Consider the following 20,797-nt stretch of genomic DNA (forward strand, 5'->3'; position numbering starts at 1 on the left):
GGATATTGCAAAGAAGTTTCAGATCTCTCACACATATAGAAATTTATATCAGATTTCTCAATTTTATCAACATTTTCGCAAATCTCTAAATTTTTCATATTTTCCATGGTTATATGAATTCACGGAGTAAGGAACTTTTACATCTCACAATATATTGGAAATCATATTCAAGTACAATATTGTATTTCGTCGTCATTTTAGTCTCAATTTATTAAAGCTCACTTTTACAATTTTTCCCAAAAAAAATCCATAATTAGGGTAAAATGGGGTAATTTGGAACCATTTACAATTTGGGACATTTGAGATTTTCTCAGTGTTTTAAATTTTTTTATTCCTATTAATTGATTTTTTATTCCTTCTTCTTAAGGAGTGTTGCTTAGAACCTTGTAGAAAGTTTATCGTCTTTATTTACTTTGAAATCATTCTCAATACATTTTAAAATGAATAAAAATGTAGACATAGCTTTGGTGCCCTATTTCGGCCACCTTCATTCTCATAGTTCTTTGCCCTTAGGGAATTTTTTCAACGTCTTTTTGACGTCATCTCATTTGTCGAAGCTACATCAGGAAAACAACTGTCTATCACACAAAAAGAATACTATTTTATGATTTTATAGCAGAAACTTAAAGCATTTACGCTTTTTTCCGACTTGTTATCGGGTTAGAGGCCATTTCGTGAGATATTAACTTTTGACCTTCGAATACCGCTCCATAAAAAAATATTGTATAGAGAAATTCTTTCCTTTTTCATCTGCTCCCTCCCACCCCTTTTATTTTATAATATATTACGGCGGTAGCTTTTAGATGAACATTTTGTACATACATAAATTCGGTCCCGGTCAAAATCCTTACCGCCAAAATCCCGAAAGCCAAAATCCCAAAACCTAAGATTCCAACAAAAAAAAACCAAAATCCAGAAAATCCATAATCATGAAAAACCATATTCTCAAATACCAAAATCTTAAAAAGCCAAAACGTGAAAAAGCCAAAATCCCGTAAGCCAAAATTTGCAAAAACCAAAATACCGAAAAGTCAAAATCCCGAAAAGCCTAAATATCGAAAGCCAAAATCTCGAAAGTCCAAATCCTGAAAAGAAAAAACACCTTAAAGCTAAAATTCAGAATGGATCAAAATCTCGAATGGGCCAAAATCCAGAAAATCCAAAATCATGAAAGCCAAAATTTCTAATTTCAAAATCCCGAAATCCATCGAAAAAGATTATGTATGTGTTAATATTAATAATACTAATTAATACACGGCAATTAAATATTTCGTATTATTAATTACAAGTAAAAAATTGAATATAAACATTGTATTCTTACACTTGTAGATATGTAAAAAGAATATTTTGGATTACACTGTTTGAGCTGTACAACATGTAGAAATCATCGTAATGTGCTAAACCAATTAAAACTCTTGAAATTCCTCCAACTTTTCTTTCTCGAAGTTAGCACAAATTTCTCATTTGAACAGCACCATCGTAAGATGTATAAGTAAGCAGCTAATTGTTACTGCAAATATTTCAAGTGTATAATGGGGAAACTTTCTACATAAAATGTTGATGGAGTTGAATTTCGAATAGAAACTTCGATTGGTGTGTATGATATTTGCATTTATTATCACTTACAATATCTTATAATTGGGAATCTTCCTAATAGGTGAAAGTCATCGAGTCAAGGATGCTTTCTATGTGCAACTTTAGCTTAGATTTGTGATATTCTCTCACTCTCATGATGAACTTTGTCTCATTTTGTAAAGTTGCATCTCTCCTTTTGGCAATTGGTGAAGGAAGTTTAGTTTGTCCTGACGTTTAAGATGGTATTCCTGCTTTACATTACACATTCTTGAATTTTTTATCAAAGCACGTCAAGGAGTGTTTCTAAGACAAACTCTCCTCGTGATGTTCTCAAGTACAATATGTTTAAAGTTAAACTCTGATGGGACTTTGGTTAATATTTCAAGGGGTTGTTCTTCTCCGGGAAATGGTGTACATTACCTTTGAGAACTTGGGCTTTCTCTCAAGAGGAAAGTTTTTGCGTTGCTGGACATAAGAGTTACACAGATTTTTTTCATGTTTCTAAAAGACATTACAGTCTTTAGTATTTGCATGAATAAATAAGATGAAAGTAAGTTGGTTGTATATTGAGTTGGATGAGTTATCAAGGGTTTGGGAATAAGTGATACAAGGGATTAAGAAGTGGAGTGTTTACGTCGTTATACGATTCTCAAATTTCTTTCAAAACCAGATGAGTGAAAGGAAGAGACTACGAGTTAAGTTAGCAACAATGAAGAGGCATTATTTAGCTTATCTTTTCAATCACTTGACATGTATAGTCCTACATGTTACTTTTTGTATCTTGGGAATGAACCAATAAAATTATTATCCTTAAAAGAAACTGTAGAATTCGTGCTACACGCGTAGAATTCGTTCCGTATTTTTTCTAACTTGTCCAAACTGTGGATTATAACTTATAACCATTTAAGGACAATAAGGTCATAAATTGGGGGTCAATAAATTTTTTTTCTGACTTTTTAGAGCAAAACACAACTTTGGATGGCCGTAGGAAATAATTAATTTTTTCGGTAACAGGTGACTCAATCGTCTTTAAATAGAGTTAAACGATAAAAGATATCAAATTCCGGTTTTTGGTGATCCCCAATACCCCAAAACCATGTTTGTTGGTTTATTTTGAAAACGGTACTATAAATTTCTTTTATTTTCGAATATGTTTTAGGGATAGTCCAAAACAAACACTTTCGTCCAAAAATGCATATGACCGGAAAATTCCTTATTTTGAAATATTAAAGGTCAAATATTAAAGGTAAAATGATTGAAATATATCAACCATTCTGGAGGGCTCATTTTCTAACTCATTTGATTTTTTTTTTTTGGAAATGTATTTAAATTTGGAATCCGGTCGCATCGATAATGAATCGGTTAAGTACCGATGATTGAGTATTTTTTTCGGAAATTATTATTTTTTATTTGACCTTGAGTTTGTTCCCGAGCTGGAGGTCAAATTGTAAGAAATATCGACTTCTGATTTTTGATGACCCCCCCCCCCACCAATAAATGGACATTATCACGAACGGTCTTTTTTTCTTTTTCCTCTATGTATGTTACTTCTTACTTGTATCCTATTTTCTAGTTAAAAATTGTTTTTCGAATTGCGAATGAATTTAATCGTTAATAAACTGGTATATACAAAAAAAATACAAAAAGAGATAATTCAAGGATAGCTTCATCTTGTAAGTTTGACCATTCAGCAAAGCTGGGGCGCTTTTCCATCTCTTTTTTTATATTATTAATGAATTTGAACCATAAGTCTTTTCAGAAAATTTAAGGCATTGGAATAACTATTAAAATATAATTATTATAATGGGTAAAATTCACTTAAAACATATTGAAAAAATTAGTTGTTCTTAGCTTAAGTCTTTCAAAGGTAGCGCGCTTCCTCCTAATTGGAGAGAGCCGACAGTATAATAGGAATGATAGTGTTGCTCGCATAAAGTTTATCTTCGCATGAAAATATCTTATTTGAATGGTTTTCGACGAGAATATTTCATAAAAATTTCGCCCTATAAAAATTCACCTCAGCTTAAGTATTTTAAATAATATGGGTCATTAATTGCTCTTGGGTTGTAGCTATTTGGAAATATTTAGTGTAATTTTTAGACATAAGTTAATTATCTTAGAAATAATACCTAAAGTACATGAGTGGGATTGCTCCATTCTTTGTATTTGATTTAATAAAATCAAAAGAAATAATGTTTTAACATAGTAACTTACAATGACAAAACATAAAATATCTTTTGAAAATCATTTATTGACTTACAATATTATAATTAATCCTTAATAAATTAACTGTATTGCTCTTATTAGGGGAAGGCTTTCAAGCTTCGCACACATTTTGGCTTCGAACACTTGATCTTTTTTCCTTAGGGCCCAAATAGATTTAATTTTAAGTTTAATTTTTTTTCAAAAATCCACAACAAATAGGGTACAACCCTCTTATAATCGTGTGGCAAGAAAAAAGAATTTAAAAAGAAAAAGGAAAAAACACAGAAAAAAGGAAAAAAGGAAAGAAAATAATAAATAATATGAAAAAGAGAGAAAAGAAAGCAAAAGAAAAAAAGGGACAGATAATCCTAACCGGCTTATGTAGGTGAGATTCTTAACGTGAGCTAACTCGGAGTGCATGCAAATTCGATTTGATGCTGAAGTAGGGAGACGCCATTCAGTTATCTTGAACCAAATTCGTGAAATTATACAAGTTTTGTATTTGAACCAAAATGTCAAGGATTTGGATGAACTGACAGAAAAGTGTTATATGGGTGAAATGTAGACCAGAATGTTCTCTATAATTTTGCCGTAGAACTTGAACTCATCGATTACTCAGAAGCCAAGATAAGCGAGGTTTTTTGTTTCTTAACTCGTTTTTTCATCCAGAGTGCCCCAAGTGTTCATTTGTTGAACTTCAACTAAATCAAAGAATTGTTGTATTTTGCGGGACTTTCCATTTAAACCCCTATTTTAAGTGTCTTGGTGGAGTAGAGGCAGTCAAATTGGCATCTGAGTGATTTCAAAGCGTTATTATGGGAAAAATCAATTTTTTCACACTTAAACGGCAAAATCGGAGTGATAGCGTAGTCTGAGCGGAAAATGATGTATGGACGAAATGTAGAGACAAATGTGCTCTACAATTATGTCGAAGTAATCATCAAAATCGGTTCAGCGACAGTCGAGATAATTGAGGTTATGTGATATTGAAATTGGTTTTTCGACTGTGGCGCCCCTGGTGTTGGTTCCACGAAGTTCAAACATTCTAGAAAGTTGTAGACTGGACTACAACATACTAAAATTTCATTAACTTGCACAATGCCGTTTTTGAGAAAAGTGACTTTGAATTTCGATGAATTTTGACGCTATCACAGCGCCACCTGTGGTGACTTTTTGAACTTCCATCTGAAAGTGCTCATCGAGACGAAACCAAAAAGGTAAAATTTAGGTCGCTATGTTAATTAGAACCGGAGATAGAGGCCGGTCAATGTTCGAACTTTGACCCCTTATAGCTCGGGTCAGGGGTTATGGATCGACTTAAGGTTTTTTTTGTTTGATAGGTATAATCAACGGCTACAACATACTAAATTTTCAGCCCGATGCACAATGGAATTTTTGAGTTATTTAACTTTTAAGATTTAAAAATTTTCTTTTTAAAAAAAGCGCCCCTAGCGGTGGTTTTATGAACTTGCGATGTTAGAAGGGGAAGTGGCATTTCACGAGAGCTTTCCAAAAAGCCCTCACTTTTTAAATTCTGACAATTAGAACCGGAGTTATGGCCATTTTAAGAAATTTTTTTTGGACCCTTATAGCTCGGGTCAGGGGGGTCGGGGGACCTTAAGTTTGGTATTGATGGAAAGCTCTAAGGCTCAGCTATAACATACTAAAATTTGAGCCCGCTCGATGCCATAGGGGCGGAGCTATTGAGAAAACAAAAAAAGGGGGGTCTTCAAAATGGCAGAAGGAGGGGTGGGGGGTGGGGGGTCTATGCACCAAGTTGCAATTTTCACCCGATATATAACCTTTGCCGAAAACCGCAAGTCGATATCTTTTTTAGTTTAGGAGCTATTAAGCTCCAAAGAGCGGCCGGCCGGCCGGCCGGCCGGCCGGGAACGTAAATTAGCCACATATATATTCGTGATCAGGAAGTGCTGAAACACATTTTGGCCAAATTTGAGGTCGATCGGACGACATGAAATTTTGTTAGGATTATAGTAGGTGAGATTGTTAAGAATCTCACCTAATATATAAACTAATCAGTTAGGCCCAGTTTGGAAATGTTTCTGAATCGCCCGTTGAGAGCTACGTGCCTCACGGGGAAGGGAATTATATCTCCTTTTACAAAAAGAGTGCGGTAAAAAAGATCTTGCTTCGCCCTAGGCACCAAATATCCCTGAACCCTAGCCGAAGGACGGTAAATCGCAACCAACAAACACGTCCCTATGAGGAGTAATGTGATCACGGGGACCAAGCGAGCTTTAGGCTGAACCTTGAGAATATTTAGCCTGTAAAATTCGGCAATAAAAGATTAGGTGATGAAAATTTATGCAAAGGACATCTAGTCGATGATCTTAAACTCCTCAGTGTACGACAGTTTAAAATAAATCTTTACTGCCATATTTTACGGGCTAAATATTCTCGAGGATCAGCCTGAATCTATTTGGGTCCTTAGCTAGAGTTAAGTCACACATTAATAAGGGGAAAAAATATGAAGTGTTCGAAGTCAGAGTGTGTTACGAAGCTTGAAAGCCTTGCCCTATGTGGCGTTGGTGTTGTTCATAAATGCGATGTATTTTCGTTTATGCTTCTATTCTTCTAAAAATTTAATTTTTTGTATGAAATCTAATGGATTTCAGGAATTTAGGTTATTTTATTTATCAAAAGTACTAGAAATTTCTATGCTTTTGAAAATTGTGGTAAGGCTAGTTATTGTTTTGAAGTATTGTGGTGTACATACTTCTAGTCAACTTCCACAACCTTGGGCCTATCAGTCGATATTCTGTGTAAGCCTGGTGTTTTCCTCATTCCTGTCGCTCGAAGCGTGACTAAATCTATGCGGAGCATTGGTAATGGTGTTGAGAACATGCCGTACTCCTGGAATGTTCCTCTCTGTCCACGAGGCAGTACGATTACCACCTTCTGGAATGGTGGGCATGGAGCCAGAGGGTGAATCCGCGTTTATGTTTGTGATATTAGCTGACGCTGCTGTATTCCCTGCGCGTCTCACAGAGTCAGAGCGCGAGGAGCGCGAAAGGGAACGAAGGCGATTGAGCCTGAAGGATCCTCGAGGCTGTGGACTACTGCTGCGTTCCAGCAGTGACGTGACTAATTTGTCCAGGGCTACAAGGTCTGTCTGAGCAATTGTCTTGGAGGCACTCGCATTGGCCGCGACACTTCCGCTACTGCTGCTGCCGCTGTTCGCAGTGGGACTCGCGCTGGATCCTGGAGGGAGTGCCAGACTGTGCGGAAGCTGCAATAAAAATAAATTATCAGTGGGAATTCCGGATATTCTTGGCTGAGACCTTTCTTCATCTTTCTCTAGATTAAATTATATATATCATTTGTGGAGACATCTCCAAAATTATATGTACTTGCTTCATATATTTAATATGTATGAATGTGTGATACAGAAAAATCTCCTTCTCGCCAATTTCAAAGCAGCATATAAGAAAGGAAGCTTTTTAGACATTTTACGATTTGCTCTTTTACAATGCAATCTTATGTACTTTCATTTCAATTCACTTCAACGGATTTATTCAATGGATTAATCCTGTATTTTTTGATTTAAAAAAATATTATATTAATATATTTGATTGAAAATCACAAAGTTAATAATTTGTAAAAAATATTTTAATGCAAGCTATTGTGAGGAGGCGCCGACCTCGAGGCAGACCTAGGATAAGGTGGCTGAATCAAATTCAGAGTTTTTCTCGGAATGCCTTGAGATCAAACCCAAACATCTTCCTGAAGTGGCGGAAGATCGACAAGCATAGGCTGGTAATTTGGATGTCATGGGCCCGCGACCCCATATAGGGATAAGCGGTTGAAAATTTTGATGATGATTTTGATCATTTACTTAAATAAATTACTATAAGAAAATTAAATTAATTAAATTCCTTTCTGGTTTTGTGTGGTCATACTATCAGCAGTAATTAATGATAAACTTGAAAAACCCCACATTGGAAGTGCTCTAAATTTGTGCATCTGAAAGCCCCAAAGCTTCTCAAATTCACACAGAGCTTTGTGCACCATATTTCCTTGACTCTCAAAATTAATATGACTTTAATTGGTGCAATTCACATACAAAATTCCTTTGGTGTGAACCCTAAGCATTTGAACTTACGGAGCAGACTAATGAAATCTAACCTGAAGCACATAGAAATTTTCTGTCTAAAGTCCATCTGACGCTTATGAAATGTTTGTTTTCGAATTTTTCACTAATTTATTTAAGTGCGATTTCCTGTTTCTTTAGACATCCACAAATATGGATATTATTTTTAGCACTTTATTCAAAAGAAAAGGCAATACACCAAAAGGAAGACTCTCTGCAACAAAGTTATCCTAGGAAGAAAAAATTCTCAACAGACAGAACGAGAAGAAATGGAGGAAAAAAACAACTTTTTCTGGTGGAGCCGGAGAATAAGGGTGAGAAAAAGGAAAAAAAGGGAGTGATGTTACCTCGTCTGCTGCATTACTGGAGTAGCTCATCCTCTTGACTTTCCTAAATGTGTCATCGTCAACGGCTTCCTTAAGCGCTCGTTCCAGAACAGTTCCAAGTTTCTTATTTGTTGGCTCTGCCATCTCCTGGTATGTTGGGTTTCTTTCAGCGGCATTTTTACGCCGAATTGTTGAGCGATTTGTTTTTCTCACTGTACGTATATCAGTTTCCCAGAATCTGTTGGATAATTTAAATTTAAATGTGAGCAAAATGTGGGTAGGAGGACTTTGGTGGTTTGTTTTCTTATGGCAAAGTAAAGCTAAGTTTATGGCATATTGATCTGGATGCGGATGGGCTGACAAAATACATCAACTGTGGACTATTTTAAAGCTCATCACTGGGACTCTGTAAAATTGAACCAGAGTGGGTGGTAGAGCTTAGATTGAGGCAGAAGGGTGATGTTGAGAAATATATATTCCCAAAATCGCCTTATCCGAGACTTTTTGCCAGAGTGTTGCCTTTTCTTCGGAGAACTTTAAGGGAAATGACGGCAAAAGGTCCAGCGATGGACCGGAAATTGTATCTTCTGATCTCTCCCGTATTATCTAATACTCTTAGAATTTAAATAAATAATTTTCCCTTTAGTCAGCTCCTTTTAACCCAATTTCTAAGAATTTTTGTGGTTTATATTTTTTTGGCAACAAATTTTCTGCCACAACTCCTCCATTTTATGTTCCAACATGAAAGCAACGATTTAATTTAAACATTAAATGCTGGTGAAATTCGTCGAATCATCCGCTTAATTCTAATTTAATTGGAAAATCTCTTCTGATGACTTTAATCTCCGAGAAATTGGTGAGAATATAAGGGATATTGTGTGGATTTCATTCACAAGTCATATGTGTGATTCTATTATGTTGTAGATTTAATACTGAAAATACTTTAAGATTTTAGGATGAAAATATATAATATTTTAAATATAGAATAAATGAAAAGGAGAATTTTAAAGAAATATTTTTCTTTCATTCAGACAAAATAATGGAATACCATGTTGGAAGGGTGGACAAATGAAAAACATTTCTCGGAAACTCATGAGATACTATTCGTATAGAAAATTCTTTTCAGATTTATTTGTTTGTGTGAGTGAAGTTGTTTTACCAATCCACATGTATTCTTACGGTTATAATCTTTTCCTTTAATAAAAATTAATTTTATCAGTATCCATTCACATATTATAAACTAAATAAATAAAACTGAGCTTATATGCCTCCGGCGGACATACATAGGGGAAGTACTAGTATTTTAGGACGGGGTGCATATAAGCACTAATGTTCTAAGTTTGAAGTTCAGTACTTCAGATACAAATTCAAGTCTTTTTTAATCTCGTTTCAGAAGTGGTATTGACAGGAACCTATCAAGCCCTATAAAAAGTGAAGCTATTTTTCACTTTTCCTTGTAAAAATTTTGCAGATATTGCACCGCTACTTAAACAAATATACTCCTAGTTCTTTGTATTATTTCGGCGAACATTATGAAATATGTATTTTTAGATAGCTTTTAATGCACGATTTCGAAAAATATCAGACTGATAAGCGTATTCTCCTTAGAAAAAAAAACTTGCCAATAGTCTTCAGTGCCTCTATGAATAAACGTATGGAAAAATGAAATGTTGAGAGGCCCCTGGGTATTTATAATTTTGCAAGCTGTTTACAGTCTCAGTTTTCTGTAAAATTATTCGTAATACCTTTTCTAAATGAAATAAAAATGTACCATAAATGCAAGCGACTTTGGCCTCCGTGGATGACTTTGCCCCCTAATGTTCGTAAACTTTTCTTTAATTCTAATGTTTAAGAATGAACCTCACCCATCAAACATGATAGATCAGATCGGTAAAGACCACACCAATGTGATAGAATTAAAGATAAACTTACGAGCAGGAAGGGGCAAAACAGGGGCCCATCAAGCCTAATTAAAAGTGAAGCCATTTTCCACTTTTTCTTGTAAAAATTTTGCAGACCGCGACTTGAACAAATTTGCTCGTAGTTCCTGTATTATTTCGGCGAACATTATGAAATATGTATTTTTAGATAGCATTTAATGTACAATTTCGAAATATTTCAGACTGATAAGTCAATTCTCTTTAGGAAAAAAACTTGGTAATAGTCTTCCTTCAGTGTCTCTATGCAAGAATGTATGGAAAAATGAAATGTCGAGAGGCCCCTGCGGCAAAGTTACCCATGGAAAACAAAGTCACCCGGTTTTACTGTAGAGAAGAACTTGACTGTAATTTTGGACACCTTGTTTGTAATTTCGGACAAATTGTTTGTAATTTTGGGCAGCAAATCCGCCTAAATAGGATGCTCATTGTTATACATTTGAAGAACCTAATTTATCAACTCTTCCTCCTGTTTATGAAAAGGAACCATAGGATATCATAAGCAGCCCTGGAACTTTCCATTATTTCAATAAAAAGAGTTGAGTTCGGCACTCCAATTGCGCGAGGATAAATGCACTCCTTTGCATTTCTGGGATTCTTTTAAAGTTTATTCGTACAGCATCTCATTCGTAAAAATGATTCTCATTTTGTTTCTTTGGACATTTATAAAACCTAGTTATCAGAAAAGCTAAATGATTGCAAAATTTCGAGAAAAAAACACTTGCCCGAATTAACAAACCTCACTGGTGAATCTCTGACAAAATTGTCCATTTTTCATATTTAGTTCACAGACAAAACCTCACCCGAAGTCAAATGAACATATCCCTATTAATGTGAATAAACACAAAACTCAATCAATATTTAGCAATATTACTTAAAAATATCGAAGAAAAATTACTAGTACATAAAGTTCTGTCATATTTCTTGTAAGCAGTTGCTTCCACTAAAGTTTCATCAAAGCAATTTTAACTCAAATCGTATTCAAAATCTAAGGAATTTAGTGTTAAAATGTTCTAAAGAGAACAAATATTTAGATGGAATATATTAATTATCAAATAATGGATTCCTTAATTTTAATCAATTTAATTGTGGTGTCCGACTTTACCCTCACAGTGTTCAAAATTGCAAGCTGCCCCAAATTACAAGCAGTTCTATTAGTTCAGAAAAATTTCATGAAAGCAGAATTCATATCCCCTTCCTTCTCAATGCGTATGTCCTAATTATAAATTTTCCACATAGTTTATACAGCTCACAGCTGAGTAGTGGAGATTATATATTCGTCTCCTATATTAATGCTATTGTGCAAAAATTATAATCTGGCCAATTACACTGAATACTTTAAATTCAACTTTCTTTTTTAGTGCTAAGATTATTGCACAATACTATTTTAAAGGCAAAATCTGATATCTAGGTCAGACATTTGCACTTTATACATAATGGTATTGATCCGTCACAGCTCAAATATGTATGATAGAGATCATTTCATGTGAAAAGAGTGTTAAAACCGAAAGACACAGTCTTAAGGTTACTTTACTCACCGTCTCAAATCAGGACTGGAGGTATATGGCGAAGCGACTTCTTTGATTTTGAGCACGATGATGGCTGTGATAAAGATGCATATCACGAGCAATATTACTTAAAAATATCGAAGAAAAATTACTAGTACATAAAGTTCTGTCATATTTCTTGTAAGCAGTTGCTTCCACTAAAGTTTCATCAAAGCAATTTTAACTCAAATCGTATTCAAAATCTAAGGAATTTAGTGTTAAAATGTTCTAAAGAGAACAAATATTTAGATGGAATATATTAATTATCAAATAATGGATTCCTTAATTTTAATCAATTTAATTGTGGTGTCCGACTTTACCCTCACAGTGTTCAAAATTGCAAGCTGCCCCAAATTACAAGCAGTTCTATTAGTTCAGAAAAATTTCATGAAAGCAGAATTCATATCCCCTTCCTTCTCAATGCGTATGTCCTAATTATAAATTTTCCACATAGTTTATACAGCTCACAGCTGAGTAGTGGAGATTATATATTCGTCTCCTATATTAATGCTATTGTGCAAAAATTATAATCTGGCCAATTACACTGAATACTTTAAATTCAACTTTCTTTTTTAGTGTTTATGACGGTTAGCAGAACCGAAACTATCCCATTTACAAAGAATTCAGTTGGTATATAGTCCGTATAAATGGGCACGTAGCTGGAGTTTCCGGTATAGGGTTCACCCTTCAAGTGTGGCATTTTGACATCGTCGTAAATCAGCCAGATACACGCCAATGCCCAGAAGAGACCCTGCAATAATTTATTTATATTTCCCATAGTCGAGTGGAAAGTATTATTCGCGAATACTGCCTCTGGGTATTTTCGGATGGTAGCAACCGAAAACACACCAGGAGATCAATCTGAGGAAAATTTTGCACACTTTTGGACACCATTCCATAAATTCACGAGGATTTCGTACGATATGCCGATTTATAAATGGGAGCTCAGCAACTATATTAAGTGCATGCAAACAGATAAATGCTCTGGGCTTCAATTGATAAACTCAAGGGGAAACGGAAAGTGTACATTCACAGTGTGCGTTTGGTTTCCTAAAGTAGGATATTGCAAAGCTTGGAATTGTATTTTTAGTATAATTTTATTTCCAAAATATTTATACAAACTGCACACTTATTGTGATCTGTTATGCACATCGAAATATAAAGGATTTATGAGTTGTTGAATTGACGAAAATATTTTTTAAGTCCCTTTAAATAATTTCTCATAATGCACAAAGCTTTTTTAAAGTCACACTGACTGTACTGAACGTTATTGTTTTTTAATTAAAAAAAATAGAGAAGAGCCTAAAAGGAATTTATTTAAACAATCGTAATCCTCAACAGCGATAAAAATCAATCAGTTTAAGGCTTTTTTGTTGCTCATGGAAGCTATGACGTTTTTATTGTAAATCCGATTTGCCATCTAAGTCATGCAGGGTTTGAAGAAGATTTACGTAATATGATTTTTCTGATAACAAAGGATAGAATTATTAGTCTAAAGTCCAATGGAATTAAGTGCAGTGAGTACAATTCGAAATTCTAACACTTTTCATCAATGGCTTAAAAAGGATTAAAACACAAAACGCGTGTATCGCAGTGCGCTAATACTTGAATTCAACTCTTTTAGTATTTTTCGAGTTAGGGTGAGATGGGGTAATTTGGAATCATGTTTATTTTGGAACTGTGAGATTTCCTTTAGAGGAAAAAAAAACAACGAAGAACTCTTGAATGCAAAGTCTTTTATTATTTCGTAGTTTTCTTTTCATCTTTGACCATTTGAAACAGCGAAAAAATCTCAAAATTCTAAAATCGATATGATTCCGAATTATCACATTTTACCCTAGGTTAAGGGGTTACGTGGATCACGCAGTATAAACAATGGCATATTTTCTTTAAATCCTTTTTTCAGCGTTATAAAAAAAATAATTTGTAGTTTTTAAAATTCTCATTTCAAAGTTTTCAAAATTCAGCCATTGGAACCTAATTTTTAGAGACGGTTTTTGGAAAAAAATATACTTTTCGGTGGACAAGATTTCTCAGAGTATATCTCACTTTAAAAAAATTTATATTTCCTGTTAGAAGATGAGTTAAACTCATGAACATGTCACATATACGATTAATATTAAGATTAATGCTTTATGAACTGCGAGAATGCCAAAAAATATAGCAAGTGTTTTATCTTGCCTCTCTCTCGCGTTTCGCTCGAAAACTGACCGAATCACAGTTGACACGCATAGAAAATTGCTCGAATTGCCTGTAATACAATTCAGAAAGCAATTAATACAAATAGGAATATCTTACTCATCGTATTACTCCACTACAGTGTACTCTTTCTAACACACGTGATATTCCATTTGAAATTTTGCATACTATATACCTCTCTCTCCGGCTTTTGTTAATATTAATATTAATCTTATGTGACACCACGGTCATACTTGAATGGTGTTCTTTTCACTTGATTACAACTCATTTTACAAAATGAAATGTGATGTCAAATAGATAAACGGTAAGAGATATCAATTTCCGGTCTTCGGTGACCCCCCATAAAAAAATATGTATCTAGATGTTTTATTCTTTCTCGTTTTTCTCGAAAACGAATCCTACGATTTCTTTTATTTTTGGACATGTTTTAGAGGTGGTCCAGGCGGACATTTCGTCCAAACCTACCAATGATCCATAAAAATCGCCATCTTGACTTTTTGAGGAAAAGTTTTTCTTATTTTAGGTGTCTATTTTTCAACCGATTTGTATAAATATTGATTTTTTGGAAAGGTTTTGAAATGTCTAGCTCCGCTGCATCTGTCGTAATCGGTAATCAATCGCCTAAATACCCGTAAATGACCAATCTTTCTTAAATATCCTTTTTGTCTGTCCGTAAATTTGTTACTCATGTAGAGGCGAAACTGTAAGAGATACTGCAGCAATATATGCCATTGACCCACACCGGAATATGCTAGAGTGCCCTTCATTGCCAGCCTCCCTGAGTAGATCCCCCATTGCCCATTCCCGCGGAGCCACGGATCAAGGTTCCTCTCAAATTCACGGCTAAAGGCCGACTCAGGAACCGATTCGTATGCACCTTCAATCTATCTATCGCCGATATATTATTCTCTGAATTTAACCGTTATAGCACCTCTTAGAGTCTCCACCCCAACTGAACAGTGATTCATATTGTGGCTTAGAAGGGTCCCCGTCAGTATGGGCTTTCTGCCTCCAGAAACCTCTAGGCTCAACAGTCCTACTACAATACGAACTTTGGATTTTCGGTGGACTGCCCCATAAATCGACCCAAGGAACATTATTATGATTTTTATTTTTTCCGCACCCGATCCAACCCCTCCATAACCATGTTTTTTCTGGTTTTTCTCGAATACGGCACCTACGATTTCTTTTATCTTTGGATATGTTTTGGACCTAAAAAATCGCTATCTTGAATTTTCGAAAGTCCAATTTAACTGGTATAACTGGTCTGGAAATCAGTATGATGAATCGATTTAATATCCGTGAGTGACTTATATTTCTCGTGTTTACATTTTTTGTTTGTCCAAATGCTTGTAACTCATGCCGCAATATTCTAAAAACTAAAAAAACAAGCGAGCAGTATAAAAATCAAAATGGGCAGTAAAAAATTAAAAATAAGCAGTAAAATATATAATTATGGTCAGTAAAAAACCTAATTTTTTTATAAAAAAGAGTCTAATTTATATATCTAGTCATTAAAATTGTTACAGATTGAATAAAAAGCCCTTTATTGTCCCTTAGCCAAAATTTGGACGATAACATCACTGTTTCAATTTTTTTGTTACAATGATGTTGTTGATACAATGCCATTCTAAAATGATCATTTATCTACCAATTTTTGATTTTGAAATGCTTTTGTAATTTATAAAACATTTTTATCTCTAGTCAATCAATACTAGTCAATACTAGTCAATCAATATGTACCGTTCTTGATTTTAACTCATCTGCTCACAGTAAATAATTGGTCTGTTGATTTCAGTTGAATATACTCTGAGAAATCTTGTTCACCGCTAAAGTAAGTTTTTTTTTTCAAAAATGGTCTCTGACTGAATATCAGGTTCCAACGTAAAATTTTTGAAGATTTTTAAAAGAAAATTTCAAGAAATTAGTTTAAATGTTGCACATTTATATGTCTAGGAACTTAAATAAAAAATTATTATGTTGAAAAAAAATAGAGAAAATATTGGTTACAAAAAAAAATAATTCTAAAACTATCCCAGGTCACTATATCTGTGTAGATCCCTACGTTTCTAATCAAGGAAGTTATTGATCTACTTTTATAATTTTTGCAATTCTTCTGATTTATTAAATATTTTTAAATAAAATTTGACTCGTGATTTATAATTGTTTCAAATAAATTATATACAGGAATTCGGTTTTTGAAATATTTGCTAAAGTGTTTTAATTAAGCATTTATGTCAAAACGACTATCCATCGTCTATAGCCATATAAAATCTGTGCATGTGAAGGCTATTTCCTGACTCTTGTTTTTGGCATTTGATGGATATTTTGTGGCCAAACAATGAAAGAAAACAAATATTTAGACACTCACGCCATTGACCACTGGCGGAAGCAGAGATGCCGAAATAGCGACACCAATTAAAGGACCAACTGCGCCCTGCAGAAGTGCCACAGCAACGCCAGTACCGGATGTCAAAGCCCATAAAATACCCATCCAAAGCGAACGCGCATTTCCTCTGAAAAGACAACAGAAAAATATTGAAGTGCAATTGTAAACTAATGCATCACACAACATGACAGACTTGCATCCAGGATTGCTTTCTAAATGCAGATTTGCTATTCTGGATTGTTTTACCAAATTGAGACCCCGAAAATGTGAAAAATTTCACACAAAAATAAGTGTATTTATGTTCTATTGCATTCTAAGACAGTTTTCCAATGAATTTCCAGGTAAAGTTGAAGAAGAAACTTCCATTCTTAATTTATAGGTTTTACAGTTCGTTTAACTTTAATGAATGAAATCACTTCCAATGTTCTGGAAATTACGAACACACAACTCTACGATATTTCTGAAGTGAAAATTGTATTGGGAAAATACAACTAAACCACTTCCCTTGGGGGCATTATGATATATTTTTCTATGCTTGAGAAAGTTTACATTGGTTTCTGATACTGAAGGAGAAAATTTTACAAAATATTACGTAAAATCGATTTTCAACTCTAAAAAAAATGCAAGAGGCTTTATATGAAATATTCCATTTGTGGTGCTCAAAGAGATTATATACCTCGGTGCAAACATATGTATATGTAATTACGTATTATACCTGTTATACAGTAAAAAAATCTATGAAAGAATTGCGATAATAACATTTTGGAAAAAGTAATTCAGACTTTGCATAATGCTCTAACCTTCGATTTAGGAGTTATGTCGTAAAAATTGGGGTTTAAATTAATTCAAACTCATCCCAATTGCTTAAAAAATAAATTCCGTACAGCTGAACTTTAATTTTGAGTAGGGTAAGTGTACGAAATTCCGGCCAGCATGCAATTTCGGCCACTATTTTTGTTCCTCAAATTTCCATGGATTTTTTAGTTTTTGCATACTCTAGAGATTATACTATGCAAAAAAATAACAAAAAAGTTGTTTCGATGAACGATATGATGTGAAAAAGACTTTGGAAGAATTCCGGAAGGGCAAGGAACTATGAGAATGAAGGTGGCCGAAATAGGCCACCAAAGCTATGTCTACATTTTTATTCATTTTAATATGTATTAAAAATGATTTTAGAGAAAGTAAAGACGATAAACTGTCTACAAGGTTTCAAGCAATGCTCCTTAAAAAGAAGTAACAAAAAAAATAATTTGTAATAAAAATATTGCATTTGAAACGTAAGATTTTGGCGCTTGCATGCAACTATGCCGAAATTTGGCACACTTACCCTAAATTTTTAACAGGGATAATTCAATGTCATATGGTGTGTACGGACAAAATATTCACCCTTAGACGAATTTTGATATATAGAATAAATTTTATCACATAAAGATAATTTTATTACAAAAAGCTAATATTACTTTACATTTCTCAACTGACTTAAGACAATAGTTAAGACAAAACATACCACATTAAACAAAAGTGAATTTATTATTAAATTTTACAGATTTTACTTTCATTTTGTTTTTATGTTTTTTTTATCTTTTTATTAAGAAGAGAATTCAAGAAGAAATAAAATTAATACAGCGTTTTAGTTTGCGGAATACATATTTTTTTTAACTACCTAAGTATCTAACTATAAGGGAGAATTTATAGCGGGGTCATCGATGATTCAAAGTAGCTATCTCTAACTGCTTAGTCACTGGATCAAACAAAAGCTTTCAAAATTGAAAATTTATATTAAATGATAAGTTCTGAATTTGAAATAGGGAAAATTAAAGGCATAGAAAAAATCTAGAGACTTATTATATAGTATATTTTTTGTTCTCTCTTTGAGTAACGAGCAATGAAATGGGCTATTGCAAAATATAAAATAGATACTTACCGGCCTTTCATCTCCTCTGTCGGCCAATCACCAAAACCCCACGGCATTTCCGTTGTACCCAGTATTAGGCCAAATATGAATCCAAATAATAGCGATATGAACATACCGACAGCCAGAGTTATGAAACCAACTTTCTGCGGAAAAAAGTATGCACGTTAAAAAAAAAGACTTTTGTAGTCTCTGAAAACAATATTGATTCATGTCAGACAAGCCGGTAGAGTTGTGAATTCTTCATTAAATTAAAATCCTTCTATATATGAGCAACAGAAAGGCGCTTTGTATCGTGCTTTGAGGGCTTTCGCATATATAGGAGTGAAAACTTTTGTTTTCCGTGATAGTGTCTACATGAGCCGTGCTTAAAATGTACAGAGCTCCGGCTTAATGTTTTTGGGAGAGCATAGTAAAAGAGATGATATGTAAAAGATGGAACGGAGACCGAGAGTTTGCTTTGGGAAAATTCCTATTGCATAGTAACTTGGGGCCAGGCGGTATACGTTTTATTCAAAATTCTTCCTTGTACATGTTGAATTTTGACTACAGCTTGGGGTATCTCGGCGCTTAGAAAACCACTTCTTTTGGATGCTAATTAATATTTTACGTCACATGAACGCAAAATGTAACCATACATCAATTTTTCACATGATGTTGGTATATGCGATAAACAGAAATTATGTATTAATTCAATATATATTTTTCACAAGATAAACTCTAATCTCCTTTGCTAAATAATTCTTTCCTTAATAATTCACGCTCCAAACACAATTTCCATCCTCGGTATTTTGTATTTTAGACTCAGGTTAACGTCTGATGAGTACGTATAAAATATTTCACATAATCTATACAGTATCGCTTTATCACTCTTTGTTGTCATTAAATAAATTCCAAAGCATATTTTTTATAAAATTCCTTTCTCTTGATTCACATTAATTAAATAGATAAGAATGTATTTGTATCTCAGTCCTATCTCTTGAAAGTTAAATTCTTAAGATGACTGAGATGCCAAATTTTAAAATTTTAACTAAATTTAAATATTCTGAGAGGTTTTGAAAATTTATAAACATGGTATTTTTTTTTTAAATCAATATATTTTCAAATGAAACCGATCGTTTTATGTCTTTTATAGTCCAAATGAACCTGTTTAAATTACAAAAGTTTTATGGAATTCGAGAAGTGATATAGAAAGAAAATAGGTGGCAAAACGTTGCAGGCTTTTCGAAGATGCTCGAACTCGTGACTTTGGATGCTATATACACCAATAGTAATTTCGCATAATTTATAATTTGCAGGGTCGAAATTAAATCACTTAGAAGTTGGACAAAAACAGCTCTAGAGTGGAGTAATACAAAGTGATTTTTACACAAAAGTTGTTTATTTGTTTATAACCGATTCATAACCGGTTGAAACCATTTCATAATTGTCAAAAATTCCTAGACCATTCCCTAATCATTTAACCTATAACTTTGAAAAATCTTTATTAAGGATGATTCAACGATATTTTTGTATATAGATGAAACTTCCGCCTAGGTAATCTCTACAATATATCCAAAACTGAAAAAATTGGAACGACGCGTTTTCGAGAAATCTAAAAAACCATGGTTTTTTGCAGGGCATAGGGGAGGGATAGCGGGAAATGACGGGCATGTTAACGATCCTTGGGTCGCCTTATTGGAAGGGAGTCCGCCGAAATCCGAAGTTTCTATTCACAATCCTGAGAAATAGAATATGCAGAGATATTTCTATTGAGCACTTCTGTACTTAATTTAAATATGTCTCATTAGGGATCGAAAAATAAGTATTATTAGGGTAGAATGGTCTAATTCAGAACCAACCCCAAATGGAAACTTTTAATTAAAAATTACCAACATAAATGGATTTTCAATTTATCGAGCTTATCGTTACATGGACAGTATTAGGGAAAGTCTTCCAGGATTCGCACTGCTTCGCATATACTCTGGCTTCGAACACTTCATATCTTTCATTTATTTCATTAATGATTCTGACCAATTTTTTTTAGGAAATGTGTGTCTTAAGGTTGAATATGGGAAAGATATTAAGCGTTTGAAGTCAGAATGTATGTGAAGCTTGAAAGCCTTAGACCGGTTTCAGACTAGAGGTTTAGCCCAGTTCCTAAACATCTCAAAATCCTAAATAGCGAGCAATTTAAATGTTTTTTGATAACCCTATAGGTCACTTATCTGTAATAATCCACTCTTAAGTTAAATTTTTCCGAAAAATCGTGATTGATAAAGAATTAGAGCAGTTAAGCCATATGACTAAGTCTTAGGTCTGACGTTCGTATTACTCTGTAAATAAAAATTTAGAACTTATTAAGGAAACAATGCATTCCATTACAAATTGTATAAAGTTCCCATTTGGAGTTGGTTTTGAATTAGACCGTTTTACCCTATTTATTTCAGAAAATATGTTTACACATATTTATTAATAATATAAAGATTTTTGTGGCAGAATACCCTTTGAGAGCAATAACGTACAGGGGGTTTCTGGATTAAAGACATCGGGATTAGTGACATAATGTGATTTAGGACACACAATCAGATACTTTTGCTTAACTATTGGGAGT

At 33.8% G+C, this 20,797-nt stretch overlaps 1 protein-coding gene across 1 annotated transcript in view; it reads right to left on the bottom strand.

Annotated features, from left to right (window-relative positions):
• Positions 1–3,806: 3,806 nt before the first annotated feature.
• Positions 3,807–20,797, bottom strand: part of LOC129805703 (uncharacterized) — a 33,100-nt gene continuing 16,109 nt past the window's right edge. The window contains exons 7-12 of the mRNA XM_055853798.1: positions 18,217–18,350; positions 16,272–16,416; positions 12,279–12,452; positions 11,693–11,778; positions 8,239–8,455; positions 3,807–7,030 (exon numbers count right to left, since the gene is read on the bottom strand). Coding sequence (XP_055709773.1) covers positions 6,548–7,030; positions 8,239–8,455; positions 11,693–11,778; positions 12,279–12,452; positions 16,272–16,416; positions 18,217–18,350 — 1,239 coding nt within the window. The 3' untranslated portion in view covers positions 3,807–6,547. The remainder of the gene's footprint in view (positions 7,031–8,238; positions 8,456–11,692; positions 11,779–12,278; positions 12,453–16,271; positions 16,417–18,216; positions 18,351–20,797) is intronic.

This window comes from Phlebotomus papatasi, chromosome 3, assembly GCF_024763615.1.
Source record: "Phlebotomus papatasi isolate M1 chromosome 3, Ppap_2.1, whole genome shotgun sequence".
NCBI classification, from domain to species: Eukaryota; Metazoa; Arthropoda; class Insecta; order Diptera; family Psychodidae; genus Phlebotomus; species Phlebotomus papatasi.